This window comes from Suillus clintonianus, assembly GCF_016758775.1.
Source record: "Suillus clintonianus strain FC179 chromosome Unknown DEU56scaffold_18, whole genome shotgun sequence".
NCBI classification, from domain to species: Eukaryota; Fungi; Basidiomycota; class Agaricomycetes; order Boletales; family Suillaceae; genus Suillus; species Suillus clintonianus.
Window position 1 is genome coordinate 54,869 of NW_024539242.1, and position 24,319 is coordinate 79,187.

Here is a 24,319-nt window from a genome sequence, read left to right on the forward strand (position 1 = left end):
ACCTGACATCGGAGACATGGTGTGCGTACGTTCAAGTTGTATGTGAGCGCGGAGGCGGCCTTAAAACACTTGGGCTGGTGGGCTCCAGGTCGTAGGGGATAGTGAATATGTCTGGGTCCGCGTTGTCGATTTGGTCATAGGCTGTCGAAGTAGAGTGCTAGTAGGAGCGAGAGGCTTGAGTCGACCAGCTGCGTGCTTCGTAACCAGAATTAGAGGCTTCAGCTTTGAGGTGGAAGACGGGCGAGTGGTTATCGTGTTGCGGTTGCTGACTAGAATGAGTGGTCGAAGCTTAGTAGCGAGAGGCTTGAGTCGACCAGCTGCGTGCTTCGTAACCAGAAATAGAGGCCTCAGCTTTGAGGTGGAAGACGGGCGATCGGAGAGAGCGAGTGGCTCCATGCTTCGAGTAAAGGCGTCTATGGGGCATCCAGGAAGGGGGACGCCAGGATCGCTAGCCTGAGGTCGACTATCGGAGAGAGGGCGCGCCTGCATACGTCGGGTCGATGCGCCCATAGGATATGCGAGTTCAGGGAGCGGAGGATACGGAGTAGTAGTTGTCGTGTTGCGCTTGATGACTAGAATGAGTGGTCGAAGCTTTAACGGGCGTGGCGGGTCATCGAGAGTGAGAGCCTTCATTGGTGAAATTAGGATGTTGAGCGGCTGAGGGTCAGAGCAATCGTCCTAGAAACTCAAACATCAGGTAATGTGGAAATTGAGACTACGCTGCGTCTTACCTGCGAGTTTTGCTCCTCAAATGATTTACAGTCATTGGTAATGAAGTCGTGGTCGCAGGGTAGGAGTGTGATGTTGGAATCAGTGGACAGACGTTTGCAGTAGAGGTTCGGCGAAGTGAGATTGATGCAAGGCGTACAAGTACAGGTGATTGGAGCGGATATTGTTTCCGTTGATGCGATTATATGCGAAGAAGATGCTAGAGATTGAGACGGCTGTGATTCGATTAAACGCGATGGAGATGGAGATGGAGATGGAGATGGAGATGGAGATGGAGGTGGCTGTGGTTTGATTAAACGCAATGATGGAGCTGGAGATGGCTGTGATTCGATTAAACGCGAAGGAGATGGAGGCGTAGCGGGGGCGGTGTTGTCATTATGGGATACAGGATTAAGGTTGGCGTCGGCGTCCTTCGGAGCGGCGGGCATGTCCTTGGCGTCCTTGCTGAGAATCCTCTGTGCAGCTGCGTCGGCGGCGAGAACAAGCGTGATGGTCGACATGCAGACAGAGTATGCGATGAGGCCAGCTGAAACCTTCTCTGTTTCGGACAGGACCTGAGCGGTATTGTCGACGACGGTCCGTTTGAAGCAGGAGACCGAAAGAAAGCCAGTGACGGCGACGCGGGCGGTAATGGTCATAATGGAAGAGATCATAATGGTAAATGCTGATTGAGAAGGATGAAGATCGTAAGAATATGCTGGTACGCGTAGAAGAGGGGAATGACTGAACTGAGATTGATATGCGAGGGCACGCTGTATTTATACCCTGGAATATCAATGGAATATTAAGGTTTGTGCGCGCACGATAAACACACTCGATCGCGACGCGTTCGTCACGTGCTTGGAAAATCAACCAGTATATAAGCAAGCGTACAACCTCCTACAGCTGAATTCCCCATCCATGTGAACCTGACCAAAGCGCAGTGCCTACCAAAGATAAGGTCGCTCAAAATATTTGAGTGGAGGCGTGCAGGAAATCCTAAAAATCTGATTCGCTTGCCGCCGTGCACCTTCTTTCCGGCCAGTCTGGAACAGTCCGCAATGGTCCACTGCACACCTTGTTCAGGTTAGGAGTCCCCATGACTTATACATTGCGTTGACGTACATAACCCAAAAAATGATGCACATGCTTGGCGGCCATTCCTGAGGTGTGATACGTACTGATTGACCATTTGGTGCCATCGTCGAGCGCATGTGGTGGGTAAGGGATGAAAGCGTGCAATATATACAATTTTGCTTGAGCATCAGCGTCAGAGTCGATGTCAACAAAGTTCATGTGTCAATTAGGTATCTTTGAAAATTTGAGACGGGGAGATTGCAGCATGATTATAATTCGCACGTACAGGTAATTTTATGCAACCGTCAGCCCCAATGATCTGAATAAATCGGCTTATGAACACGCCATTCCGAGTGTCCGAGTCCATGTTGGGCCACGCCGTGTGCGGGATTTGAGTAATTCACAGATCGCCTAGCTGTCAGATTCTCAATATACTGATTGAGTCACAACGCAGGATCCTGCAAAGTTTCAACATGATAGCATACATCAAGGTTACCATCAGGAAGAAAAGCGATGGTTGGGAAGTTGATGACGGTCGGGGATTCGTATGAGGAAGGATTGGTAAGATGTTCAGGAGAAAGAGATAACTTGCCACAAGCACCCACGACCGCAAACCACACGAAAAGGAGCGAAGTTCAAGGGACACAATGACTGTGGGACTAAATGTCCGACCGGAATATGAAGAAATGGACCCATTGCATATTGTGAAATTTGTCTGGAGATGTCGGAAGAGACAGGTGTGTACCAATGAAGGCAGGATCCATTGTGGCCTTCAAGCTTGAAAGGATTAAGTATATTGTGTCGCTAGGCCGAGCCCTACGAGCTGATATTACTATAATTCAGGGACCCCTGACTCATCAGTAAACTCACTAGATGCTCCACTGGAATACGAAAAGATTTCACCCATTGCACATCAATGTCAATGAAGACAGGATCCGTTGCGACCCCTTCCTAACAAAATCTTATGACGGGATGTGTCACCAATTGCGTCAAGGATGAGGTGGGAGATTTGAACTCAGATACCCTGGCGACAGTTAGGCTGGAAAGCTTTCAAAAGAAACACCTTCGCATCCCTACAATCAACAACTGAGTACGGGAACTTTTTTCTTAACGAGCATGACCTCACTCTGTATATAAGTCAGCCAGATTTTAGTGACATGAAGCATAATTATCTGGTCAGCTCACTTGCTCACTTGCTGACTGTATAAACTGTCGCTGCGGATGGCGAAGCGCCACTGCCTGGATTGTTAGTACTTTCCTATTGGAGAGGGTCCTGATGGCCCGGGCAGGTAGACTCGCGCAGTCACAAGGTTCGGAATAGCAAACAGGCTTGCATAGAATACTGGCGCAACACAAGTTCGGTTTTTGACAGTTAACCACAGTATTTGGAGCGTCGGGACAGAGATGATCAGAAAAAGGTGGTTGCTGTGACGTGTGACATATTGTCACGGTGATCCTCGTTCCTCAGTAGACCTCACCGCTTTTGCACCGTTCTCCAGCTGTGGTGCTTCTAGCTTGATTTCATTCTACTTCATCGCTACCTGGGACATAATCCTACTGGGTTCCGCATGAAAATCGTCAAGGATCTTTCTCAGAACTGTTCCAATTAACTTTGGGGTACTAATCATCGTAGTCAGGCCTGGGATCATAATGTCTTTTGATTCAGAAACGGCTCGTCTGCGCAAAGAGCACGATGGTTTATCTCATCTCGGTGGTTCCATTTATGCTCCACCGACACCTTCAACTCGTCTACCCGATCGTCCTCATTTTCCTACAAGAGCTTCGACTCTTGGCTCCACTCAGGACCTCAACCGTAACAACCTTTCCGCGAAGCATGATCTAGTCCCTCATGCTTACAGTGATGACCTCAATCATGCTCACTCGAGCAGACCTTATGAGTCAAATGGTATCTCCGCTTCTCTACCGCCTCCATCACCCGCCTTTCGTTCTCGTAGCCGTCCTACCACTCCCAACGGTTCCACTCCATATAATCTCGTTTCGTACGCAGAAAGGAACGTAGAGTTAAGGCGTCGAGACAGCGTAATCTCGTATTCCTCCGGACATTCTGCGTCATCCAGCTCTAGTTCCCCGAACAAGGCTGGTCCTATGACGTCCACGTCCTCTGCGACATCCACTAACATCTCAGCATCGTGAGTCCGCCATTTCCTAAATACTCCCCTAGGAGTCTGTGGTTTCGATCCCTTATCTGACTCCTCTTCTTTGTAGACCCTGCTCTGCATGTGGAAATACAATGCAAGGTGCTTTCGTCCGCGCGTTAGGCACCGTATATCACTTGAACTGCTTTAAATGTTTGGTACGAATATCCTGACCTTTCATATAGCGAGTTCCGCTTATGTTCCATCAGGACTGCGGCGATGTCGTTGCCTCAAAGTTCTTTCCCATTGATGGGCCTGATGGCAAACAACATCCTCTCTGTGAACGGGACTACTTCCGTCGTCTGAATCTTATATGCGCCAAATGTGGGCTTGCTCTCAGAGGCAGCTATATTACGGCATGCAGTTAGTGGTTCTACTCATCGCTCCTTTCTTGCTAATTAATATCCCTATACAGACAAGAAGTATCACGTGGAACACTTCACTTGCTCCCTATGCCCGACCCTTTTTGGCCCCCAGGACTCATACTACGAGCACGATGGGGACGTGTATTGCCACTTCCACTACTCGACACGTTTTGCGACAAAATGCGCAGGTTGCAGCAGCGCTATCCTGAAGCAATTCGTTGAAATAAATCGCAATATGAGGGACGAGTGTTGGCATCCCGAATGTTACATGATCAACAAGGTTCTCGTTCTAAAAGGTCGTGGTTATATATCAATTCTAACTCGGCCTTGCAGTTTTGGAACGTCAAAGTAGTTTCACGGAGATCGAGCGTGTTGATTAGTGATGGGTCGGAATTGGAGCCATCTTACGTTGAGGAAGAGAAGCGAGAAACTCCTACTTCATTAAAGGATAAACAAGTCAGGATGGAGCAGCTGGTCTATCGCATCTGGACGTGAGTGAGTCTCACGTGGCCTGAAACACAACTGATCGTGTGCATCACAGGGTTCTCTCGGCGTTCGAGGAATCAAGCGCTGCGTGTATATCTGATATGCTGCGACAGGTCAGCAACGGGCAATATCTTGATGCTATCAGGATGGCCGAGAAGTTTATTCTACACGTGGAAGTCTTGTTCGGCACTATCGATGACCTTGAGTGCCATTCCGCTAGGCTTAACTTGAAAGGTGCGTGTATGTCTCATGTTTTATCCCCGGTATCGCTAATATTGTTCCAAGGAATGTCTCATGTCCGAGAAGCCCGCATGCTATGCCGAAAAACGGTCGATCTGTTTACCCTTCTTTCACGCACCCAGGAGACTGGGTCACGGAGAATGGGGATGACCCAGGAACTACTTGCGCTCGTGACAGGGATAGCCCATTACCTCAAGATTCTCATTCGAATAGCATTAACTGGCGCACTAAAACTGGAGAGGGAACAAAGCGTCCGGGAAGCTATGCCTTCATTCCTCGATAAGCTACATTTACTCGCGGTGCAAGGTGGCGATCCAGCGGCTAGGCGGATCATCAAAGGCGGAAGTGGTGAGGTCATGAGAGGAGCAAACCTTGGCACACTGGGTGTCACTTACGGCTTCAGGAGCTTGGCACCAGAAAATGCAGGAGAATCCCCGTTCACAGCAAACTCACCCTCTCGGCTGACAGTCAACAATCCGCCTTCAGACCGGTGCGTCAAGTGTACACAAGCAGTGGAAGAGGATTGTGTTCGGTTGGGGACTTATCAGCGTTGGCACTCCCAGTGTCTGCAATGCGCCAGGTGTGACAAAGTAGCTGCTATTCCGGTACCGAAAGATCCGACGCCACCCAAATCTGCAGAAGACAAAGAAAAGGAAAAGGAAAAGAGCGAAAAGGACCCATCAAAGCCCTCCTCTGTTCGAAGACCACCGGCAAATGTCGGCATCTTTATGTACGAGCTTGATTCGGTCAAGGACACACCCTCATATGGTGAAGTTCCTACCGTTACTCTGTGTACCGAGCACGCGCATGCAGGGTGTCGAGACGGATTCCAGGCCGTGTCTCGGCTGGAGCAGTATGCATTCCTGCTGAACATTGCCCTGCGTAGGTTGTACCTGGTTTTAAAGCAACAGGGCGTGGTTCCTATGTCACCAGGTATGTTCCCATCTCTCATACACTGTGTTTTGCATCGTAAGCGTGTGTTGTCAGTCGCTTCCACGACGCCAAGCGTCAACCCCAAGTCAGGGGACCAAGATCCTTATCGTAACTCGGGCGATATCATGCGCATGAAATCCGTACATCTGGATCGAAAGTTATCTGCTACCGCACGGCTACCTAAACGATCGACGATCGTGGAGAGTCCATCAGGCAAAACTGTCCAAACCTCAGAGCCATTGCATGCTCAGCGATCGCAACCAGATATCAAAACTCCACAACCTCAGAGGGCGCCCCCACCAGGGACACTGATTCCAGGGCGTCAGCCCTCCCAGCCTGGCTCTTCGGGAATGCCATCACAACCTCTTTCGCGAGCGCAAACTCGCACTCCCGGTACGCTGGATACAAGTTATCAAGCGCAAGTAGTTCGTACTACTATCGGGCGGAGTAACACAGAGGTGAAGATTGTGGACGAGTCAGCGCCCAATTCTCCAGCAGGCGGCCCAGACGAGGCCCCGTTACATACTCCTGATGACGGCATCACGTTAGCTGATATACCTCAGCTGATGGAAGCTGCACAAGCTCGCGAACAGCAACGCTCATTACCACGCCAGAGCACGGTACCTCATGTCGCCGAGTTGAGCGCGCTCGAACTTACTATCGTCAAACACTCTGCTGTCCTTGCCCTTCAGCGTTCTCCGCTTCGGGATCAGCTCGAATTGGATGAGTTGCTAGAACTGGTAGAGACGAAAAAGGGAGGATTCTGGAAACAGTTGTTTAAGGCCGGAGACAAGAAGAACGTCAAGAAGAAGGGTGAGTTGTCCGCGATTGCCAAGCATTGGGTTTACCTTATCGATGATGTACAGGCGTTTTTGGTGTTCCACTTGAGCTCCTAGTTGAGAAAGAAGGCTCGGATTCCTTGTTGGGAGCAAGCCGTGCAACTTTGAGGGTGCCAAGCTTTATTGATGACGTTGTCTCAGCCATGAGGCAGATGGGTATGTTATTTGCGGTGATCTTGGCTGTGTTTTGATGCTTGTCTTTCTACAGATATGTCGGTGGAGGGCATCTTTCGCAAGAACGGTAACATCAGGCGGCTGAAGGATCTCACGGAGGCTATCGATCACGACCTGTCATCGGTAGATCTCACGCAGGACAACCCCGTGCAATTGGCTGCTCTCTTGAAGAAGTTCCTCCGCGAACTACAAGAGCCACTCATGACGTTCAAATTACACCGGTTATTGATAGCGTCGCAGTGTCTGTCTTCACACTTTCAAATGATTCGCAATCTGACATCCAGTTTTCAGCCCTCCCTACGGAGGTAGAGCGGAGGCGTTGTCTCCATCTAGTTTCATTGCTTCTTCCCAAGAGCCATCGTGACACCATGGAGGTGCTATTTGTGTTCCTCAAATGGGTGGCTTCGTTCGCCCACATGGACGAGTCCACTGGCAGCAAGATGGACCTATCAAACCTAGCAACAGTTATTTGTCCTAGCATCTTATACTCACGCGGGCGTGACGCCGTTCGAGACGAGAGCTTCGGGGCTATTCGCGTGGTAACCTCGTTACTCGAGAACCAGGACGAGTTTTATTTGGTTCCCGAGGAGTTCCTGCCTATCCTTCATGATCAGGAATATTTCTCCAACAGCACGGAGCTACCAAGCAAAGAGTTCATGAAGAAATGTGATACGTACATGCGCCTCAGAGCGACCGGGCGTCCACCGTTGGTAACAATGGGTTCGCCGAACCCTGCCAACTCACCCCGCGTTTCGCCACCCGGAGATCGACCACCGTTGACATCAACTCCGAGTGAACCACATATACGGAATGGTCGACAGCAGTCGCCACATCCACATCCAGGCGTCATTCATTCACCAATGTCATATCCTGCTCCTACGCATCCAACTTCCCTATCGCAAGGTGTGGCTATGATTCAGGGACAGCAACAATCTCGCTATCCCCAGCCGATCGAGACAGATTGGCCCGCTGCTCAGCGACCCATTACTGGTACCATATCCTCATCTCCTCGACCATCGTCCTACGTGCATCCGCGAAGTAGCGGCGAGCACTTACATTCGTCATCGTCGCCCAATGGAATTCCTGCTACTGCAGCGCCCCGACGATGACCCCGTTGGACTCTAGATTCTGTCATAATGGCGACTCACTTCCACTCTTTTGCCTTGCTGTGCATTGCACCTGCTCTGACATTCATTTGCCCCAAGCATCTTTTGATTTCTCGCATTATCTGTAGTTTACCGTACGGTTTCACTTATCAGTATGACATGGACGAATACTTCGCAGTATACTCATTATACCCGTGCATTCGAATGTACGCAATTTTGAATGAATTTAACCCAACTGAAACGCTATTTTGTACCATTCATTCATTTATTGATGGGCCCTGGTGGTCAACGATGCTGGACTTTTGCATGCATATGATGAGATTGCCGTTGCTTCCGACAGTTACAAAAGTGAGACCAGCATGTGTTTCGTATGGCATAAGCATACGCATATATTTTGATGTAGTGAAGCAAATGGAGGGACATGCAAAAGATATAAGAACCCAGTGCCTTACTTGAGAGGAATGAAACGAGATGCTGTGAGGGAATAAATTGAGGATGACGTTCGATTTCCGCAATGAATTCCATGAATACTTACAGTGCGTGGCACCGATCTGTGCAAGACATTGAGCGAATGTCCAAGATATAAGAACAAGACACTTACACCAGGACGACCGTGCTTGACAGGTCGGTACGAGCACGAGAACTCAGCGAGGTAGTGGCCTGTCATCTCAGGCTTGATCTCGACAGAGTTGAATACCTTGTAGACATATGTTCAGTTGCGCATCCCAAGAAAAATTAGAATAATACAAACCTTTCCGTTGTAGATACCAACGACGCTGCCAATCATCTCAGGAACGATAATCATGTTGCGGAGGTGGGTCTTGACGACTGCGGGCTTTTCATTCGGGGGAGCTTCCTTCTTGGCTTTGCGCAGTTTCTTGATCAAGCCCATGGGGCGGCGCTTGAGGCCACGACCGAACCGACGGCGGGCGCGAGCGTGAACGAGCTATTATGGAGAAGAGGTTGGTCAGGGTGAGGACATGGTGACTGAAAGACATGCATACTTCAACGAACTGTAAATCAAGGTTTAGCGCAGAGTGTGAGAGTATCCACGATAAAGACTCACCTCTTCATTGTTCATGTCAAGGAGCTTGTCAAGGTCAACTCCGCGGTAGGAGAACGTGCGGAAGGTTCTCTTCTTCTTGAGCTCAGCAGCGACCGTGGGGTCAGTAACCGATGAATCCGCCTTTCATTCGAGCAGAAATCAGCGATCTGTGGTCTTACTACTCCAGAAGGACAAGATACGTACCATGTTGCGTCGTGAATTAGTCTTGCGGTTGTCGTGGATAACAGCGAGCAAGGATTTCGGCAATTCTGAGGCGGAGTCGGATTGTAATCAAATATGGAAATTGTGGCTGGATGTAGTCACGTGGAACTGTATAGTACCATCCCGAAGTTTGGCAGAAGCTCAGAGGGGGACACTATCATCAACGTCGTCGGATAGAATCTACAGGTCTTCCCTTGAGGATTAAAGGTATGATCTGTGTTTCTGCACGGTGCTTGAATTGAATATTTAACGGATGTTTTTAGTGATTTGTGGCTGCCCGCATCCCCGTCCTAAACATATCTTTTGTGAATAACAATCGTCTAAAGTATGTCAAATCACTTCGCGAATGACACGCTGCGTCGAGAACACGCTGACTTTGTGATATCAACAGATGCGTCATATCGCTGCTTATCTTCTCCTCCAAATCGGAGGCAATGCCTCCCCTTCGGCTGGCGATGTCAAGAAGGTGTTGAGTGCTGTCGGCATTGAGTCCGATGAGGACAGACTCGAAAAACTCATCTCCGAGTTGGAGGGCAAGGATGTCAATGCTGTAAGAATTTTTTCCCCCGCTTATAGACTGCATCCGTTTCTGACGTGTTAATGCGTAGTTGATTGCTGAGGGTTCTGCTAAGCTCTCATCCGTAAGTGACGATCAAGATGAATACAAGTAGCAAGAGCTGATTGGTCGAAATTGTTAGGTTCCTTCTGGTGGCGCCGTTTCCGCTGCTGCTCCGTCGGCTGGCGGTGCGGCACCTGCCGCTGCGGTCGAGGAGGAGAAGAAGGAAGAAAAGAAGGAAGAGAAGGTGAGTTCTTTTATTGCGCATATCGGGGAAAGCGAATTAAACCTTGAGATTGCAGGAGGAATCCGACGACGACATGGGCTTCGGTCTCTTCGACTAATTACATTACGATATGTTGTTCCTGTACGAAAACACGAGCAGATGCACCGTAATAATGAGCAGTTTTTCTTTGGAACGTTCGAATCAGAAGATTTTTGCAATAATAGGTTGTCCGAAAGGGTGCGGTGTATATGGCCGCCGGAATTGTATTCGGAATTTTTATGACAAATTGAATTAAAATTGTGTGTTGACCGGCGGCAGGCACATGTGTGTACGTAAATAGCTGTGCAGTATAACGAGAATGGAAAGCCGCCGATACGTGCCGTTTCGCTTATCAGTTATGCCGCGAGAATATATATTATTTCTGATTACATGAAATGTGATGCCGCATCGGTAATATTAGGTGAAAACTAAGCCGGCGGCGCGAAGAAGTGGGAAAAGCCGGATTCGGCCGGCGGGTTGGCTTAATTTGTATTGAATGATCGGTTTATTGCAAGGGCTTCCTCGAACTGCCGTGAGTGCTTCAGTGTACTACTGGTCTGTTCCACGCTCTACAATCACTTCACACTAACCATTTTATCTAGCTTGTATACCTTGCTAGGTGAGTTATCTTTTAAAATTATTATTCTCATTTCAATTCTCTTTCAATGGCCCCCTTCTCCTTAATAAGTTCAACCAAGTCAAACTCATATCCTCTTCGCGTCTAGACATCGTTTCCCTCCTTCCTCCTCATCCTGTGCATGTCTCCTCGTCGTCTTCCATAATCTCCCCCATATTATTTGTCTTTTAATGGACCACTTCCCTCGACCTCGAGACCATCCACCAATGCAGGCAATCACTTTCGCTCCCCCAAACCAACCCCCTCCAGACGGCTCCCGCTTTCTCATAGACCCTTCTCAGGACTCAGACAGGACTGACTCTAATATCGCGTTCATGAAGGGTCCAAAGCGTAAACGACTAGCCAAGGTATGTGTACCCTCCAACTCGTTCACACGTAAGACGCGTACCAAGCATCTTACTATGTAGGCGTGCGATGCCTGCCACAAAAGCAAACGGCGCTGTGACGGAACAGGTACGTTATCTTCCATAACACCCTCCATGCTATGCCAATCCTGACCTCCATGTTTTCAGCTCCTTGTAGCAATTGGTACGTCATACAAAAATCGTTTGCACCTTTCCTAATTCGTCCTTTCATCCATTTTTTTTGTTTTGTAAAAAGCTACTTCGCCTCCAAGAAATGCACGTATACAGATGCTTCGGGCAGACCTGTACCCGCACCTAGGCCGCGCAAAGGGGCTAACACAGACCCACCAGTCGATACTCGTCAGGGCTCGTACACAACCTACCAAGACGGCACTCAGGGTAGCCAACCTTCCTTCATTGTCCCTGCACTCCAGCAAGAGGATGCACTTGGGAGCCAAGTCGACCCTGATGAAGATCTTCTATTGCGCAAGCGATTTAGGCCAGACCTTGGCCAGTCCACGTCTCCCATCGAGACGCCTTCGAGAGGCCTAGCTCCACCGTCATTGCCAAGCACTGAGCGCTCTTTGGAGCGTGACCCGTCACTCACAAGAGAGCTTGTGCACCGTAAGTTCCCCTACATAACGGAAGGCTGCTGACACTAATTAATACGGGCCGGTGCAGTGTTCTTTGCGCACCGGCAACCTCAGCGTATGGTCATCCACGAACCTTCGTTCCATTATGCCCTTTCTCATGGACTCGTCCCATCTTATCTTCTCCTTTCAATTTGCGCTGTTGCCGCACCACTCTCCCGGCGTCCTTGTTTTAAGGAAGGGCGTTCAAGATTTGCTGGGGAGGTCTTCTTTCAAGAGGCAATGTCGATTATGTTTGATAAAGACCAAAACTTGATTTGCGAGAGAAATCTTGCAACTGCGCAGGCTCTATGTCTGCTGCAGTTGCATGATCGGATGGCTAAGTCATCTTGGAGAGGGCGATATCATGGTATGGAAATTTGCCATTCCCAGGGTTGTCAGCGCTTACGCTATGTACTTCGCAGTGTACGCACTCGAGGTCATTGAACAGCTGGGCGTGTATAAGGCTGATAATCCGATCATGACACCTTCACCCTCACTGGAATTTATCGATGCGTCCATCGAACGAGAATGCGCACGTCGTGTTTTCTGGCTCATATATATATCTGATGCTCTGGGGTCTGTTCTCTACCGGCGGCCTATCTTGGCAGAGGAATCACAATTGAAATTACGTCTTCCTGTGGATGAGACGAACTTCTTGTTCACTGTACATGACGCCGTCCCAGGTTAGTCGCCGAGCCATCGTTTCAGCCTTGAGCTCATTTGGTCCGTCAAGAATATCTGGACAAGCCTAGTCCTTTATCGAAATCCGAGACCGGCCAGCTAACTCGTGTCCTCTCTATACACGAGCAGATAGAGAAGACCATGGATGAATTCAATGGTGAGTGTTACTCGCTTCGCGGGAGCCCGGATATGTCCATTCAATTTCATTTTTAGACCGCGAGTCTGGCAGACATCCCGTCAACACACTGCTGGATCTTGACATGAAACTCAAGGTAAGGATGAAATTCCAGGGTCCATACAAATCTAGTATATTGATCGCTTCCGAAGGCGTGGGACGGATCGCTTCCCGACAGTCTTTGTTTCACCGACGAGAATCTTGATATTCAAATGTCGTTGTTTGCCACGAATTCCAACGTGGGAGCATGGTGCTTCTGTGCTATGCACATTATCCACTGCTCGTGTATTTTTGCATTGAACCAGGTGGGTTACCTTGATGTTGTTTAGATCCGCTGACGAGACTGACGGATATGGCGATACTTATTTGTAGGCTAGGAAACGTTGTCGTACGGCCATGCCGGGAGGTCCAACGTGGGCACACGAGCGTCTGAACAAGATTCTCGCCGCTTTAGGTGATAGAGCAAAAAAAAGTATCCTCCGTAAGTGTTATGATGTGAGATTATGCTTCGTTGAGCGTTTCACTAATGGTGCATGTCTATAGTGGGAGTTGCACTTTGGGTATGGTTTCTGAATTTCCTCAATCATCTCACGCTGATCATTTCCGGATCAAACAGCCTTTGTTCAAATATTGTAATGGTAATGGGGACGACCCACGGCTTTTGGAATGGTCGAGCCAGTTTGAAGAGGTGTATGGTGTTCGTATTCAAGACCTAGCACCACCGGCACCTGACTACACCAAAGATCTACAACCTCCACCGCCTGCGGAAGGTCGCATGCATCCAGCGGTGTCAAGCTCCGGAGGATCTCATGGCTCTACGCCCGTCCCTAGTCACCCATTGGAGGCAGCGGCACCCCAAGTAGCCATATCTCCGGTATATGCACCGCCGGGGCGCCCATCTGCTGATGCCCGATTCTTCGGTCAGCCTTCTTTTGGTGATATTCGAGCCCACGCACATCCGCCTCTTCCACCACAACCTGATCCCAGAGAGAAGAGAAACATTGCGCATGATGCCAATATCGATCCTGCCCTGCAAATGCCACCAAATCCTAGAGTTCACATGAATACGGAGCCAGTTTCTGCCGTATCCGCACTATCACTACCCTCACTGAAGTCGAGCGGTCTTTTAGATTGGCAACGAGCCAATGAAGGCAATCCACCACCACCTGGTTGGCAGACATCCGGGCAACATCTCCCAGCCTCTAGCCAGGGCTCACGGGACGCAACTGGATCACCATTTTCTTCAGCCTCACACATAGATTACTCTACTCGTCCTACAGTTGCCACGGCTTCAACTAGCATGCCTGTCGGCTTGCCGTGGCTGGCCAGCGAGTCGACTGTCTCTAGGACAAGCTAACATTGCCTTGTTGCCTAAGTTCTTGAGCGTTTGATTCCATTCCTTATTGTCACCTGTTATGTATTTTGTTCTGCACCTTGCACGCTTGTCGTTCCTTGATATCTATTTGATAATTCGTACGAACCTTTAATTAGCAGATTGAGGGTATTATTGCTCATCGAAGCACCCAATGTAGTATTGTACAAGTCGAGTCCATAGCAATGAAGTTGATCATTGTGATTCTGAACCACCAGCCCTCTTGAGGTTCCGATGCAGCTCAGGCTTGATCAATAGAACACGGTCCAGTAGTTTCTTCACGACCGCATCTTTGTTTGCTTCATACGCATCTGTGATGGCCTGCAACTTTACGTTTGTCTCCTCGTCTACTGCAGCCTGTGCATTGGAGGTGACTCCTGCGTGCTGCTCGCTATGTCAGGTTGTGCGTGAGTGAATGAGAGTGAATGTCACACCGATGCTTCAAATGACTTGAATTCAGCTTCTTTGGCCTGTCTGTATTCTTCTATCTCTCTGCTTGCTTCCGAGCGCGCGTCCTTTAATCTCTGGAGGCGGTCTGGGTTGAAACAGTCAGTAACATGAATTCGATTCAGACTGACACCGACATTGACGTGACTGCTGCACAATCTTGGCAGCTTCTTTCTCTGCTTCAAGAAGGGTTTGTATTCCCTGTGAATGTTGAGCTGCCTGTGATAATTCGTGAGTCTCTATTGTCATAAGCTGGTGTCCGTCGTTCATACCATGATTGCGGTAGAGGAGTGATTTAGAACTCCGACAGGATATAGTTTTCAGGACGAGCCGCTAACGTTGCAACTTGCAAGGATGGCAGGAAATCCGGTTGACCCGTTGCATACACTTTCTGCAGCTTTAGCAGTACCGGCAGACTCTAAAGAACAAGCAGATATACTCGCTACTTTACGTGAATCCCTTGAAGCGCACCCAAATCCCATACCCATCCTCTGTACAACGCTCATCAAAACTGTGTCAAGTGCCGGTGATTCTCTCCTCAAGAGATGGGTTCTTGATCTCCTCCATTTTGCTATCAGTCGCTCTAATCTGTCCAACGAAGTTCGCACACAACGTTAGTGAAATCTTTGAGTACTGCCAGCGTCTAAGTCTTTTAATGTTATAACTTCTTAGTCGCGTCTCAGTCCGTCGAAACGCTGGCCAGTTTGCTGCATGATTCAAATGCGCGTACTGTCAAAGTGTCCATTCAGTGTTTGACAACTGTCTACCCGCTCCTTTTCCGTTCATTGTAAGTCATCCGTTGCCGGATTCAACAAGGTCTAATACCCACCCCCTCGTGGTGACAGGTGTACAAACCGTACCCTACGCCAGCAATGGGATATTCTCTCGCAGTGCAAGGCGCGCATCCTGGAGTTTATTTGGTCGCCGAACGCCAGCAGCGGTGTAAAGGTCTCGGCCATTAAGTTCATGCAGCGCATCATCATTGTCCAGACGCGGGGTATATCGGACCCTAGGGTACCCTTCCATGTGCTTCTCCTTCATACGCACGCTCACTGTACCATACGCTCTATAATCTACAGCTTCAGAACAAGAATGATCCCAACATTTCAAATGTCCCTGTGGATCACCCCTTCCTACCAGGTCCTGCGTTAGAAGCCGAAGGCATGAAACTTCTTGAGAGCGTGATCACTATGTTGTACACCAGCCAGTGAGCATGTTTATCCAATGCGTGTGAGAACTCGCGTATCTGATGTCTCTTATAAGGAACCCTGAACTTCTGAGCGCGATACTTCACTCCTGGAGCAATTTAGTCAAGCAAAGGCCCGCCCTGGTACAGCTAGTCGTTTCATCACTCTCTTCTTGGACTCCTGCCGCTCTCTCCGGACTCCCTGCACCATCTATCAAAAGCGTTGAAAAGGCTGTTCGTATATTGCTCATCCATATCTCGAGGTGAGTGACGTCATGACATTGTTGAGCCAGGCGCGCTGAAGTCAAGCATAGAGGACCCCATGGTTCTTCCTTTGGAGCTCAGATCAATGAGGCGCTCTCCCAACAAGTTGTTCGCATGGAAAGAGCCTCTGCAGAGGAAAAGGCACGAAAGGCTGCCGTTGCTGCGTCTGCAACAGAAGCTACCAGGAAACGTCCTTCTTCTGCACCAGCAGAGCAGCCATCTGACCCTAAACGTATGAAGGTCGACGCTGATATTCCCGGAAACGCCTCCGCTGCATTCTTAGCTAGCTTTGACTTCACCACGCTTCCAATATCCCTTATAACCGATCTTATTGTCGCCAATCTGCAGGCGTTTACAGAGCCTGCTTTACTTGAGTTGGTACAAGCCTACAAACAGAGTAGAGGCTTGACTCCTAGTCCTCCTGTCTCCGGAACTCCGCAGCCCGCCCAACCTACACTGGAAGCGACGCCTACCCCTGGTCTTTCTGCAGAACCTGCTGTGAAGGATGAGCCGGTAGATCCACTTCAAATGGATATTGACGAGGAGGAAATGGAATATGAGCCTGATAGGCTGAATATGGAGGTTAGAGCATTTTACCTTTAGGTGACTTGCACTCACTGCAATTAATTTTACGCCGTAGCTTTCGGGCGACGAAATTATAGCGGAGGAAGAGACGATTCCGGCGGACCTCCCGGAAGCCCTCACCCTTGATCTCATCGATTCTTCGCTTCTTGGGCCAAAAGAATTGACTGACATTGAGCGGAACACTTTGATGCGTGGATCCGTCGGCCGAATATGGGACGGAGCAGAGGAACTCAAGGCTGATTCAGTCACGCCATCGCAATGGCCCGGCGCCTCTCCTACCGATATGTGGATGTTGCTTATTGTTCGGATGGTCACACGGGTGGCACATCTTGATGGTGACCAATCGCCAGAAGATGGTGGAGACGAGACGACAGATTCACAAGACAAAAAAGCAGTGGACTTCTATTCGCGGCAAGATAATTTACGACAAACATTATGCGATTACATTATGGCTGACTTCCCTTCCCGGTACGTTCCCGACGTTTCATCATCACAAAATTGGTTACTGACGGCAATGAAGTCTCCGTCTTGTCACAACGTGGATGAATGAAGAATGGTACAATGATCGCATCAGAATGGCAGATGACCCTCTTTGGGTGCGTATCATGTCTTTATTCTTTGTGGTATGGTTTGGCCAACGGCGAACTTTCTAGCGACCAAACTATGAATCGTGGCTGAACCAAGTAGTTTCCACGTATCAGACTGTCTTAGAAGGCAAACCTGAGGGCAAGCCCGATGGCAAGGACAAAGCTTTTGCACGGTTTCTATTGGATTTACCCTCCGTGCCCCCTGATGTCCTCGGCCTGTTACGTGATCTCTCCGTGGACCCTGACAAGTTCGTTCATTTGTATTCTTTTGGCATTACTCGGACCGAGCAATCAACAGGATGCATGTCGGGTTCACTAGTCTTCGGGAGTTTGTTTTAGAACGGCCATCCCTCCGAGCAGAAGCCCTTCAGGTCCTTTTGGAGTTGACGACTCATCCAGGTATGTCAAAATATTTTTTGTTGAACCTCGATTTAAATATTTTTCAGATCCTGTGACCAGGCGCGCAGCAATCAATACCGTGCGAAGATGGGTTCCTGGTATTGAACCCATGGATAGCATGATACGTGACTTCGCTCTTCAAATACTGCGCCGCTTGCAGAAGCGTCCGCCAAAAGGGGAGGCGCCAAAGGTCATCGATGAGCACGCCGGCGCGGGCGACGAAAATATGGAAGATGGTCAACTTCCATCCGAAGACCTTCTGCAAACGCCCTATCTACCAGAAGGGATAGAGTTACCCGCGCAGAAGGCTCACGTACTGCAACACGTTGAACTCCTATTCGCTCTATCTGTCAAGATCCCGGAGTTCTTGGATGAGTACGCCGATCCTAATATTATTAATCACGTTTCTTGTCTCATGCCTTTTCAGGATCTTCACGGCGTATGGCCAAATGGAGTTGACAGTTCAAGCAGCGGTTCAAGACTTGATCACTGCTCTGATCAAATCTTTAGGCTCAAGCAATGGCAAACTGTTGACCCTCATGCGCACATGCCCACCGGGGAGTGAATCTCTTGCCCTACGTGTTTTGACGATCTTTACAGAGCACGGGAGACCGAGCGCACAACTCGTGGCATTGGTGAAGGGTCTCATTAGTGACCGCGATCTCGATGCTCGTTTCCTTATTCCAATTATCGCAGAAATGGACAAGGTATGTTCCCGTGGAAGTCGTCTCGGCCTTGCTGAATATAATTTCACAAAGCCGGACATACTAAAATACCTGCCCCGAATTGTGTCCATCCTGAACGGTCAGCAAGAGCCCAAAAACCTGGTTCGATCTGTATTCAGCTCCGTTGTCACAACACCTCCACAAACTTTTGGGAGCGTGTCATCAAATTTGCCTCGTGTGAGGCAAAGTGAGCTGCTAACGCCAGCTGAGTTGATGGTGTTACTCCATGAAGCTGAGAAAGAGATCGGTCTCAAGAGTGCGATCGAAGGTGACAGTGACGTTCTCCTCGCCGGCCGCTTACTAACCTATTTCGGCGCAGCAATTGGCGTCTGCTTCTCAATGACTGATGTCTTCCGCTCCGAGATTCTTGCGGTGGTTATGCAACAGATCGTGGATGAACCTGTGCTGCCTGTTCTTTTCCTTCGTACGGTGAGTGGATTTCGCTGTCCATGCTTGCAGTTATTCAGGGTAATATACTGTCAAATAGGTCATCCAGGCTGTCACGACGTATAGAACGCTGGTTGGCTTCGTGTCTACCACCTTGCTGTCTCGGCTGATCACCAAAAAAATATGGCAAAACCCTCACTTGTGGGAAGGGTTTATACGATGTGCCAAGGTTATTGCGCCGGCGAGCTTTGGCGCGTTGTTGCAACTGCCCAAAGAACAGCTACGTGAACTTGTTGACAAGCAACCGAGCCTAAAGTCTGGCCTGCGAGAGTATGTCACAAAAAGGGCAGGAAACAAGGCACGAGTGGCTGGTTTCTTGGATATATTTGGTGAGGACGATGATGCGTCTCCTGTTGCGCCAGCGACACCGGATGTGGTCATGGCCTCAGTCCCTGCATAGAATGTTGAGCGCTTGAATATTCTTAAAGTATTCCACTATTTCATTGGTGTAATTGTTACGCGTCGGACATAAAGTGGCTTATCCCCGTGTATTATTCGGATGATGGAGTAATCGCAATCCATTGTCCACAGGTTATCGTCGTGATGCATCGTGTCGAACAATGCGGTGAGAACGGCTAAATCCTGAAACACAACTTCAATATTATAGCATCCAGCGTTGGGCAATTCTACTGCAGTTTCAGACCTCTTCTGCGAAAGTACTAGTGGGGAAAGATTGCCACGTCTGCGACTTCCCTTCTTTGCGCTCAGGCATCCAATCTTGTCCTTGTTAAGCACCCCGGCCTGCTCTGGTTCATACAATGTCAGGAGATGCCAGGCGGAACAGGTCACACAGCGACGACGAGTCATCCTCTCCGATACCATCACCAGGTTCTGGCACTCAAGATCGTGGCCGATCAAGAACACGGCGGCCTTCCAATCACCTCCCAGAACACAACATGAGGAAACGGTGAGATCCATCATACCCTCTCCATTACCGGCTTCATTGAATGAGGTGCACCAGAGGGTACCACTCATTTATGACTTCCTTTGGTAAGATGTTTCACGTAGAGAAGCGCTGGAAGATGGTACGAGAAATGGGTTCAGGTGCATATGGCGTCGTCGTGTGAGTGACAGGTTCGGCGCTTTGGTGGTGGGATGTATTGATGTGCCCGGGATAGATCTGCTGTGGATGAGATCTCTGGTGAAACGGTGGCCATCAAACTCGTCACTCGAATATTTGAGAAAGTCCAGCTTGCGAAACGGGCATTGAGAGAAGTTACTCTTCTTCGGCATTTCTCAAGTCATGAGAACATTACTGGGTTGATTGATGTGGATGCTATCTCTCCCGATTTCCAGGAGATGTGAGTGGACTCCGTTCAGTACTGGCAGTAAGAGGCTTACTAGGCTTACCAACTTTCAAGCTATATTTTCATGGAGGTGCGTTAATTCGATGCTGAGGAGTTCAACTACTGCTATAATTGCGTATATCTAGCCCATGGAAGGTAACGTTTCAAATTACGACATGAAGGTTGTTCTGAACCTTTGACAGCGGATTTGCACCAGATCATAAAGTCTGGCCAGCATTTGAGCAACGAACACGTCCAGTACTTCCTATATCAGATCCTTCGTGGTAATTCACTCTGCTATTTTGAGTGATCACTAACGATATCATTGACAAACAGGCATGAAATATGTGCACTCAGCCGCCGTCATTCACCGCGATTTGAAGCCAGGCAACTTACTCGTCAATTCGGATTGTGAACTCAAGATATGTGATTTTGGCTTGAGTCGGGGATTTGACTCCGCCCCAGACGAGCAAGTGGGCCACCTCACCGAATATGTAGCCACCAGGTGGTACAGGGCGCCAGAGATCATGTTGGCTTTCAGGTGCGATTATCTTTCCACTATGATGGTATCTCTCTTCACGCGGGCTGGTAGCAGAGGATACACGAGAGCCAGTGAGCTCATCCTATGAATCAATCGTTGTTGTAAATGTGAACCGAGGATATAGTCGATGTTTGGTCTATAGGCTGCATATTTGCAGAGCTTATGCTTGGACGACCCCTGTTCAAGGGTAAAGAGTAAGTTTAGACATGCATCACTTCGCAGAGCTGACAGCCACGCATATAGCTATGGTTAGTATTGTCATGAACATCAAAGCATTTGTTCATGTTTACATTTGTCCTCCACAGTTGATCAATTGAACAAGATACTTGATGTTCTTGGTGAGTTTCTGACGAACCCCCTTCAATCGCGATCTGACCAGTATTTATTGCAGGCACCCCAGAAGAAGATGTAATCAATCGAATTGGGAGCGATAAGGTAGAGATAGACGCCGTAGCTTTATTAGTCCAGTCCTGACATCATCGGAAGGCACAACTATATATCCGCTCACTTCCAATCAAGAAAGCTGTACCGCTATGGAAGTTGCTTCCGACTGCTGATGTACAGGGTGACTCTAGCTTTTCTGTAGCACTAGGTTAACACTGACGACTATCCAATCGCTAGCCCTGGATCTCTTGCAAAAAATGTTGTCTTTTGACCCGTCGGCACGCATCTCAGTTCCTGACGCGCTCGCACACCCTTGGCTGGCATCCTACCATGAAGAAACCGACGAGCCCGATTGTCCCACCACGTTTGAAAAGTGGAGAGACATCGAGAAGCTCGAGACCCTTGAAGATTTCAGGAAGGCACTATGGGAGGAAATAGAGGATTACAGAATGGAAGTGCGAGGTATCACACGCGAGCCGACAGTACCTAACCCCCATGAAAATGCTTGCGGAGAGACTCCTGGTTCCCCTGAACAGTCTCTGGAGTCCCGGAAGAGCGCTTCCGTATCACGGAGGATGGAAAGTCCCGAAGCTATAAGGGAGAATGTGGCCTCCGATAGTCTTGCCCCGCCAGCTGCCTTGGACTACTTCCGCCCATGCACGCCTGAAGACCCCGTCGTCAATTATGCGCGGCGCTCCAGCATACTTCAACCACAGCGCCAGCCGTCCACATCTACATATAACTCGCCACCAGCGTCAACCACGCAACACCCATTCGTACCCATGTTTGAAGGCCTGCCGACCAGTGCTAGTGGCATCGCATTTCCTAGCGAAGGTTACGTCTTACCTGCTCGTTCCCGTGCGGCTTCAACCGCAACAGCAGGAGGAAGTGAAATAGCAGTGCGGAAATTGTTGCGGACTTTGTCGACAGTATCGATTCACGAGAGTGTAGAAGGATTGCCGGGAGGATTGGCCGGTGTGGCACCCATCGGCAAATTCATTGTTGGGCAAGAATCTGAAGCAGATGCCCCGCCCAGTGAGATGCCGATGGAGTTCAGTGTTCGCACCAGGAAGGAGGGGGGTAAGGAGCTTGCTATATAATTTTCTCTTGCATAGAATCATCATTGTCTTCCAGTGTAGAATCTATCGATACACATGAGTTACAAATTTCAATGAGGTCGGTACTAGAATTGTCTGCGAGTTGAACAGCTAGAATTACAAGGCACTCTCGCCTTCCAATATCTTTTTGATCTCTGAGAATTTATGAGTAAAATACCTAGGCGATGGAACATCACTCACTGTCAATGATATCAAGGTATGCACCCGACGCTGGGCTGTCGGGGTATTCGTCCAAAAAACTAACACCATAATCTGCGCTCTTCCCAATTCGTGGGTCAAGTGGGACCCTACCCAGCAGTTGAATCCCAGATTCTTTTGCTAGTCTTTCCGCACCCCCAGTAGTTGGCCTGAATATCTGACTCTCCGTCTTGCATCCAGGACAAACAAAACCTGACATGTTCTCCACTAGGCCCAGCACTCGTATGCCCACTTTCCGGCAGAAGTCTATTTCTCTCCGAACATCCTGCAAGGAAACCTCCTGCGGCGTAGTTATAAGCACAGCACCGTCTATGCCGCTTTCCTTCAAGTACTGAACCACACTAAGGTGCTCATCTGAAGTGCCAGGAGGTGTGTCGATAACGAGGTAGTCAAGATCACCCCAGTCAACGTCCTTAAGGAACTGCGCAATGAGTCCATTCTTCTTCGGACCACGCCACATAACGGCGTCTCGCGACGAGGGCAACATGAAGCCGACAGACATGACTCCAAGATTATCCTGTACATAAACCGGAGACCAGCCGGACGACGACGAATGCACTTGCTCTGAGGCAACGCCGAAGATAGTGGGTATGGATGGTCCACAGATATCGACATCCATGACACCAGTTTGTAGCTGTTCATCCGCAGCAAATGCCCAACCAAGCTGGGCAGTGAAGGTAGATTTCCCGACGCCGCCCTTGCCAGATAGCACGAGGATCTTGTGCTTCACGGAAGCCATCCGATCACGAATAAAGGGTAGTGCTGGGTCGGGACCCTTGGGTGTGTTGGAAGCGCAGATTTCTTGATTTGCGCATCCGTTGCAGGCATCGGTTTTGCCAGCTAGCTCGGATTCTGTGCCCTGCCATTCAGTGCAATTAGTGATGTTAGGAATGTGATGTGCTTCGTTGATGCTTACAGGACAGTGTTCCGGTGCATTTGAAGGAACTGACAGAGGATCTGGAACCACAGTTGAACGTTGTACTGCAAGCATCCGGAGGAGAGCTTGAAAGTCGAGTGCAAGAAATGCACTGGCAGGTGATCCTTAGACTGACCTTACTAATACTGAGTCAGTATTTACTACCGAAGCTTTAAGTCATTGTCTAAAAAGGATTTGCTTCTTCCCACTGTCAACATGTCAACTCCTCTGGGCATATGGTCGATCATTTCTACGATTCATGCGACGACAATGTGCAGTGTTGAAACACAAGATGTTCGACTGAAACCTGCTCGTGCAATAATAGATGCGCACATTCTATGCCTGGTGTGGGCGGGGGATGCTATTTCATTTGCGCATTTCGTTCCGACTTGCCTTTTTGCTCAATAATTGTTGGTATGCGGCGAACATGTCCATGCTGCATCTTCCGCATCAAAGCTTCCCTACGTACAAGTAGGGCAGGCTTGGCTCGAACGTTCATTGACCACAGCCAACGGACCTACTTCCCAGTTCCGTCCACCCCGAGCCGGTTGAATACGCGCCAGCACGAAGATGATTCACAGATCATCTACGACGGTCCACCCAGTCTTTTTTTTTTGTGGACGCTCGAGATCTCAGCTTATCCACGAACTTCGTCCCTCCCCTTCCGTCGACCAACTCACAAATCCCATTGTTGTCACGGACGGCGTTCTTCGACTCGCTTATAGATACTAGGGTAGATCCATGCATTGTTTTTTGTCACTGGAATTTCTGACAAGCGGTGAGCTCGAGCCAGAGCACAAATTTGTGCATCTGAGACTGAGAACCGAATTCCTCCAATATTTTTACGGTCGCATAAGCCGAACTTCAAAGGCTTGGTTCCCAACTGTGCGGGAACTTAGATCGTCCCTGGAAAGAGTAATTGTGATTGTTGTCTCATTATTCATTTGCTAAACCTGGTATTGCCCCCGCGCCAGATACTTGTCGGAGAATAGAAAGCCACTGCCGCAAAACACTCCCGACTGCTCAGTGAGCACGCGCTTGCCATTCATCTCTCATTGCATTTCATTGGGGAGATAGGTCGGGAACTCCACACATTTCGGCACAAGTGATACCCCGCTATTATGGCGTAGCCTCGAGACCAAATACGTAAGCTTCCGTCTACTTTTATGCAACTGAATAGACCAGCTGAACATACCTCTATTTACTTGTTAAGACCGCAATTA

The 24,319-nt window shown here is 49.2% G+C and overlaps 9 protein-coding genes across 9 annotated transcripts; 5 read left to right on the plus strand and 4 right to left on the minus strand.

Moving 5' to 3' along the window:
• Positions 1 to 60: 60 nt before the first annotated feature.
• DEU56DRAFT_754002 (uncharacterized protein) lies at positions 61 to 1,367 on the minus strand (the record flags this gene model as incomplete). Its single annotated transcript, XM_041349762.1, has 2 exons — positions 61 to 678; positions 732 to 1,367. 2 exons carry the CDS (start codon positions 1,365 to 1,367, stop codon positions 61 to 63), a joined length of 1,254 nt encoding a protein of 417 aa, XP_041210937.1.
• A 1,860-nt stretch (positions 1,368 to 3,227) lies between these two features.
• Positions 3,228 to 8,340, plus strand: DEU56DRAFT_788856 (uncharacterized protein). Its single transcript, XM_041352501.1, has 11 exons — positions 3,228 to 3,935; positions 4,012 to 4,099; positions 4,151 to 4,304; positions 4,357 to 4,586; positions 4,640 to 4,797; positions 4,848 to 5,026; positions 5,078 to 5,965; positions 6,020 to 6,778; positions 6,832 to 6,960; positions 7,013 to 7,219; positions 7,270 to 8,340. The coding sequence occupies exons 1-11, from the start codon at positions 3,436 to 3,438 to the stop codon at positions 8,085 to 8,087; spliced, it is 4,110 nt and encodes a 1,369-aa protein (XP_041210938.1). The 5' UTR covers positions 3,228 to 3,435; the 3' UTR covers positions 8,088 to 8,340.
• DEU56DRAFT_788861 (40S ribosomal protein S15) lies at positions 8,341 to 9,452 on the minus strand. The gene is made up of 7 exons (XM_041352502.1): positions 9,334 to 9,452; positions 9,151 to 9,270; positions 9,089 to 9,097; positions 8,836 to 9,030; positions 8,686 to 8,781; positions 8,620 to 8,635; positions 8,341 to 8,558 (listed from the first exon to the last, which is right to left on the minus strand). Exons 1-7 carry the CDS (start codon positions 9,334 to 9,336, stop codon positions 8,533 to 8,535), a joined length of 465 nt encoding a protein of 154 aa, XP_041210939.1. The 5' UTR covers positions 9,337 to 9,452; the 3' UTR covers positions 8,341 to 8,532.
• Positions 9,453 to 9,515: 63 nt separating this feature from the next.
• On the plus strand, positions 9,516 to 10,446 carry DEU56DRAFT_971630 (ribosomal protein 60S). The gene is made up of 6 exons (XM_041359462.1): positions 9,516 to 9,558; positions 9,615 to 9,676; positions 9,743 to 9,901; positions 9,960 to 9,992; positions 10,050 to 10,154; positions 10,210 to 10,446. Exons 3-6 carry the CDS (start codon positions 9,743 to 9,745, stop codon positions 10,249 to 10,251), a joined length of 339 nt encoding a protein of 112 aa, XP_041210940.1. The 5' UTR covers positions 9,516 to 9,558; positions 9,615 to 9,676; the 3' UTR covers positions 10,252 to 10,446.
• A 246-nt stretch (positions 10,447 to 10,692) lies between these two features.
• On the plus strand, positions 10,693 to 14,098 carry DEU56DRAFT_788864 (uncharacterized protein). The gene is made up of 13 exons (XM_041352503.1): positions 10,693 to 10,791; positions 10,898 to 11,156; positions 11,217 to 11,262; positions 11,322 to 11,337; positions 11,410 to 11,777; positions 11,835 to 12,152; positions 12,208 to 12,468; positions 12,519 to 12,623; positions 12,680 to 12,738; positions 12,794 to 12,946; positions 13,014 to 13,122; positions 13,185 to 13,201; positions 13,258 to 14,098. The coding sequence occupies exons 2-13, from the start codon at positions 10,980 to 10,982 to the stop codon at positions 13,996 to 13,998; spliced, it is 2,370 nt and encodes a 789-aa protein (XP_041210941.1). The 5' UTR covers positions 10,693 to 10,791; positions 10,898 to 10,979; the 3' UTR covers positions 13,999 to 14,098.
• Positions 14,099 to 14,775, minus strand: DEU56DRAFT_788867 (V-type ATPase). Its single transcript, XM_041352504.1, has 4 exons — positions 14,733 to 14,775; positions 14,598 to 14,679; positions 14,448 to 14,548; positions 14,099 to 14,397 (listed from the first exon to the last, which is right to left on the minus strand). Exons 1-4 carry the CDS (start codon positions 14,733 to 14,735, stop codon positions 14,209 to 14,211), a joined length of 375 nt encoding a protein of 124 aa, XP_041210942.1. The 5' UTR covers positions 14,736 to 14,775; the 3' UTR covers positions 14,099 to 14,208.
• Positions 14,776 to 19,182, plus strand: DEU56DRAFT_788869 (Symplekin tight junction protein C terminal-domain-containing protein). Its single transcript, XM_041352505.1, has 15 exons — positions 14,776 to 15,073; positions 15,133 to 15,247; positions 15,306 to 15,474; positions 15,540 to 15,667; positions 15,724 to 15,909; positions 15,961 to 16,492; positions 16,551 to 16,963; positions 17,016 to 17,091; positions 17,149 to 17,330; positions 17,381 to 17,481; positions 17,529 to 17,856; positions 17,909 to 18,188; positions 18,240 to 18,474; positions 18,526 to 18,635; positions 18,694 to 19,182. Exons 1-15 carry the CDS (start codon positions 14,815 to 14,817, stop codon positions 19,051 to 19,053), a joined length of 3,474 nt encoding a protein of 1,157 aa, XP_041210943.1. The 5' UTR covers positions 14,776 to 14,814; the 3' UTR covers positions 19,054 to 19,182.
• Positions 19,183 to 19,189: 7 nt separating this feature from the next.
• Positions 19,190 to 21,965, plus strand: DEU56DRAFT_788881 (Pkinase-domain-containing protein; the record flags this gene model as incomplete). Its single annotated transcript, XM_041352506.1, has 11 exons — positions 19,190 to 19,560; positions 19,615 to 19,716; positions 19,772 to 19,893; positions 20,122 to 20,223; positions 20,276 to 20,480; positions 20,535 to 20,551; positions 20,605 to 20,667; positions 20,786 to 20,818; positions 20,872 to 20,915; positions 20,967 to 21,045; positions 21,102 to 21,965. The coding sequence occupies exons 1-11, from the start codon at positions 19,412 to 19,414 to the stop codon at positions 21,962 to 21,964; spliced, it is 1,779 nt and encodes a 592-aa protein (XP_041210944.1). The 5' UTR covers positions 19,190 to 19,411.
• On the minus strand, positions 21,966 to 23,222 carry DEU56DRAFT_788884 (P-loop containing nucleoside triphosphate hydrolase protein). Its single transcript, XM_041352507.1, has 3 exons — positions 23,097 to 23,222; positions 22,163 to 23,039; positions 21,966 to 22,116 (listed from the first exon to the last, which is right to left on the minus strand). Exons 1-3 carry the CDS (start codon positions 23,169 to 23,171, stop codon positions 22,079 to 22,081), a joined length of 990 nt encoding a protein of 329 aa, XP_041210945.1. The 5' UTR covers positions 23,172 to 23,222; the 3' UTR covers positions 21,966 to 22,078.
• Between the last annotated feature and the right edge of the window lie 1,097 nt (positions 23,223 to 24,319).

Coding starts and splice junctions, on each gene's coding strand:
- DEU56DRAFT_788856 (XM_041352501.1), top strand. CDS start 3,436: ATGTCTTTTGATTCAGAAACGGCTCGTCTGCGCAAAGAGCACGATGGT. Junction 3,936..4,011: donor TCCACTAACATCTCAGCATC/GTGAGTCCGCCA, acceptor TCTTCTTTGTAG/ACCCTGCTCTGCATGTGGAA. Junction 4,798..4,847: donor CTGGTCTATCGCATCTGGAC/GTGAGTGAGTCT, acceptor TGTGCATCACAG/GGTTCTCTCGGCGTTCGAGG.
- DEU56DRAFT_788861 (XM_041352502.1), bottom strand. Junction 8,782..8,835: donor TTGGTATCTACAACGGAAAG/GTTTGTATTATT, acceptor TATGTCTACAAG/GTATTCAACTCTGTCGAGAT.
- DEU56DRAFT_971630 (XM_041359462.1), top strand. CDS start 9,743: ATGCGTCATATCGCTGCTTATCTTCTCCTCCAAATCGGAGGCAATGCC. Junction 9,902..9,959: donor AGGGCAAGGATGTCAATGCT/GTAAGAATTTTT, acceptor GTTAATGCGTAG/TTGATTGCTGAGGGTTCTGC. Junction 9,993..10,049: donor GTTCTGCTAAGCTCTCATCC/GTAAGTGACGAT, acceptor CGAAATTGTTAG/GTTCCTTCTGGTGGCGCCGT.
- DEU56DRAFT_788864 (XM_041352503.1), top strand. CDS start 10,980: ATGGACCACTTCCCTCGACCTCGAGACCATCCACCAATGCAGGCAATC. Junction 11,157..11,216: donor AGCGTAAACGACTAGCCAAG/GTATGTGTACCC, acceptor CTTACTATGTAG/GCGTGCGATGCCTGCCACAA. Junction 12,947..13,013: donor GTATTTTTGCATTGAACCAG/GTGGGTTACCTT, acceptor ACTTATTTGTAG/GCTAGGAAACGTTGTCGTAC.
- DEU56DRAFT_788867 (XM_041352504.1), bottom strand. Junction 14,549..14,597: donor TGTGCAGCAGTCACGTCAAT/GTCGGTGTCAGT, acceptor GTTTCAACCCAG/ACCGCCTCCAGAGATTAAAG. Junction 14,398..14,447: donor TCAAGTCATTTGAAGCATCG/GTGTGACATTCA, acceptor CATAGCGAGCAG/CACGCAGGAGTCACCTCCAA.
- DEU56DRAFT_788869 (XM_041352505.1), top strand. CDS start 14,815: ATGGCAGGAAATCCGGTTGACCCGTTGCATACACTTTCTGCAGCTTTA. Junction 15,475..15,539: donor GGGGTATATCGGACCCTAGG/GTACCCTTCCAT, acceptor TATAATCTACAG/CTTCAGAACAAGAATGATCC. Junction 18,189..18,239: donor TTATCGCAGAAATGGACAAG/GTATGTTCCCGT, acceptor AATTTCACAAAG/CCGGACATACTAAAATACCT.
- DEU56DRAFT_788884 (XM_041352507.1), bottom strand. CDS start 23,171: ATGCTTGCAGTACAACGTTCAACTGTGGTTCCAGATCCTCTGTCAGTT. Junction 23,040..23,096: donor ATGCACCGGAACACTGTCCT/GTAAGCATCAAC, acceptor ACTGAATGGCAG/GGCACAGAATCCGAGCTAGC. Junction 22,117..22,162: donor ATACCTTGATATCATTGACA/GTGAGTGATGTT, acceptor ATAAATTCTCAG/AGATCAAAAAGATATTGGAA.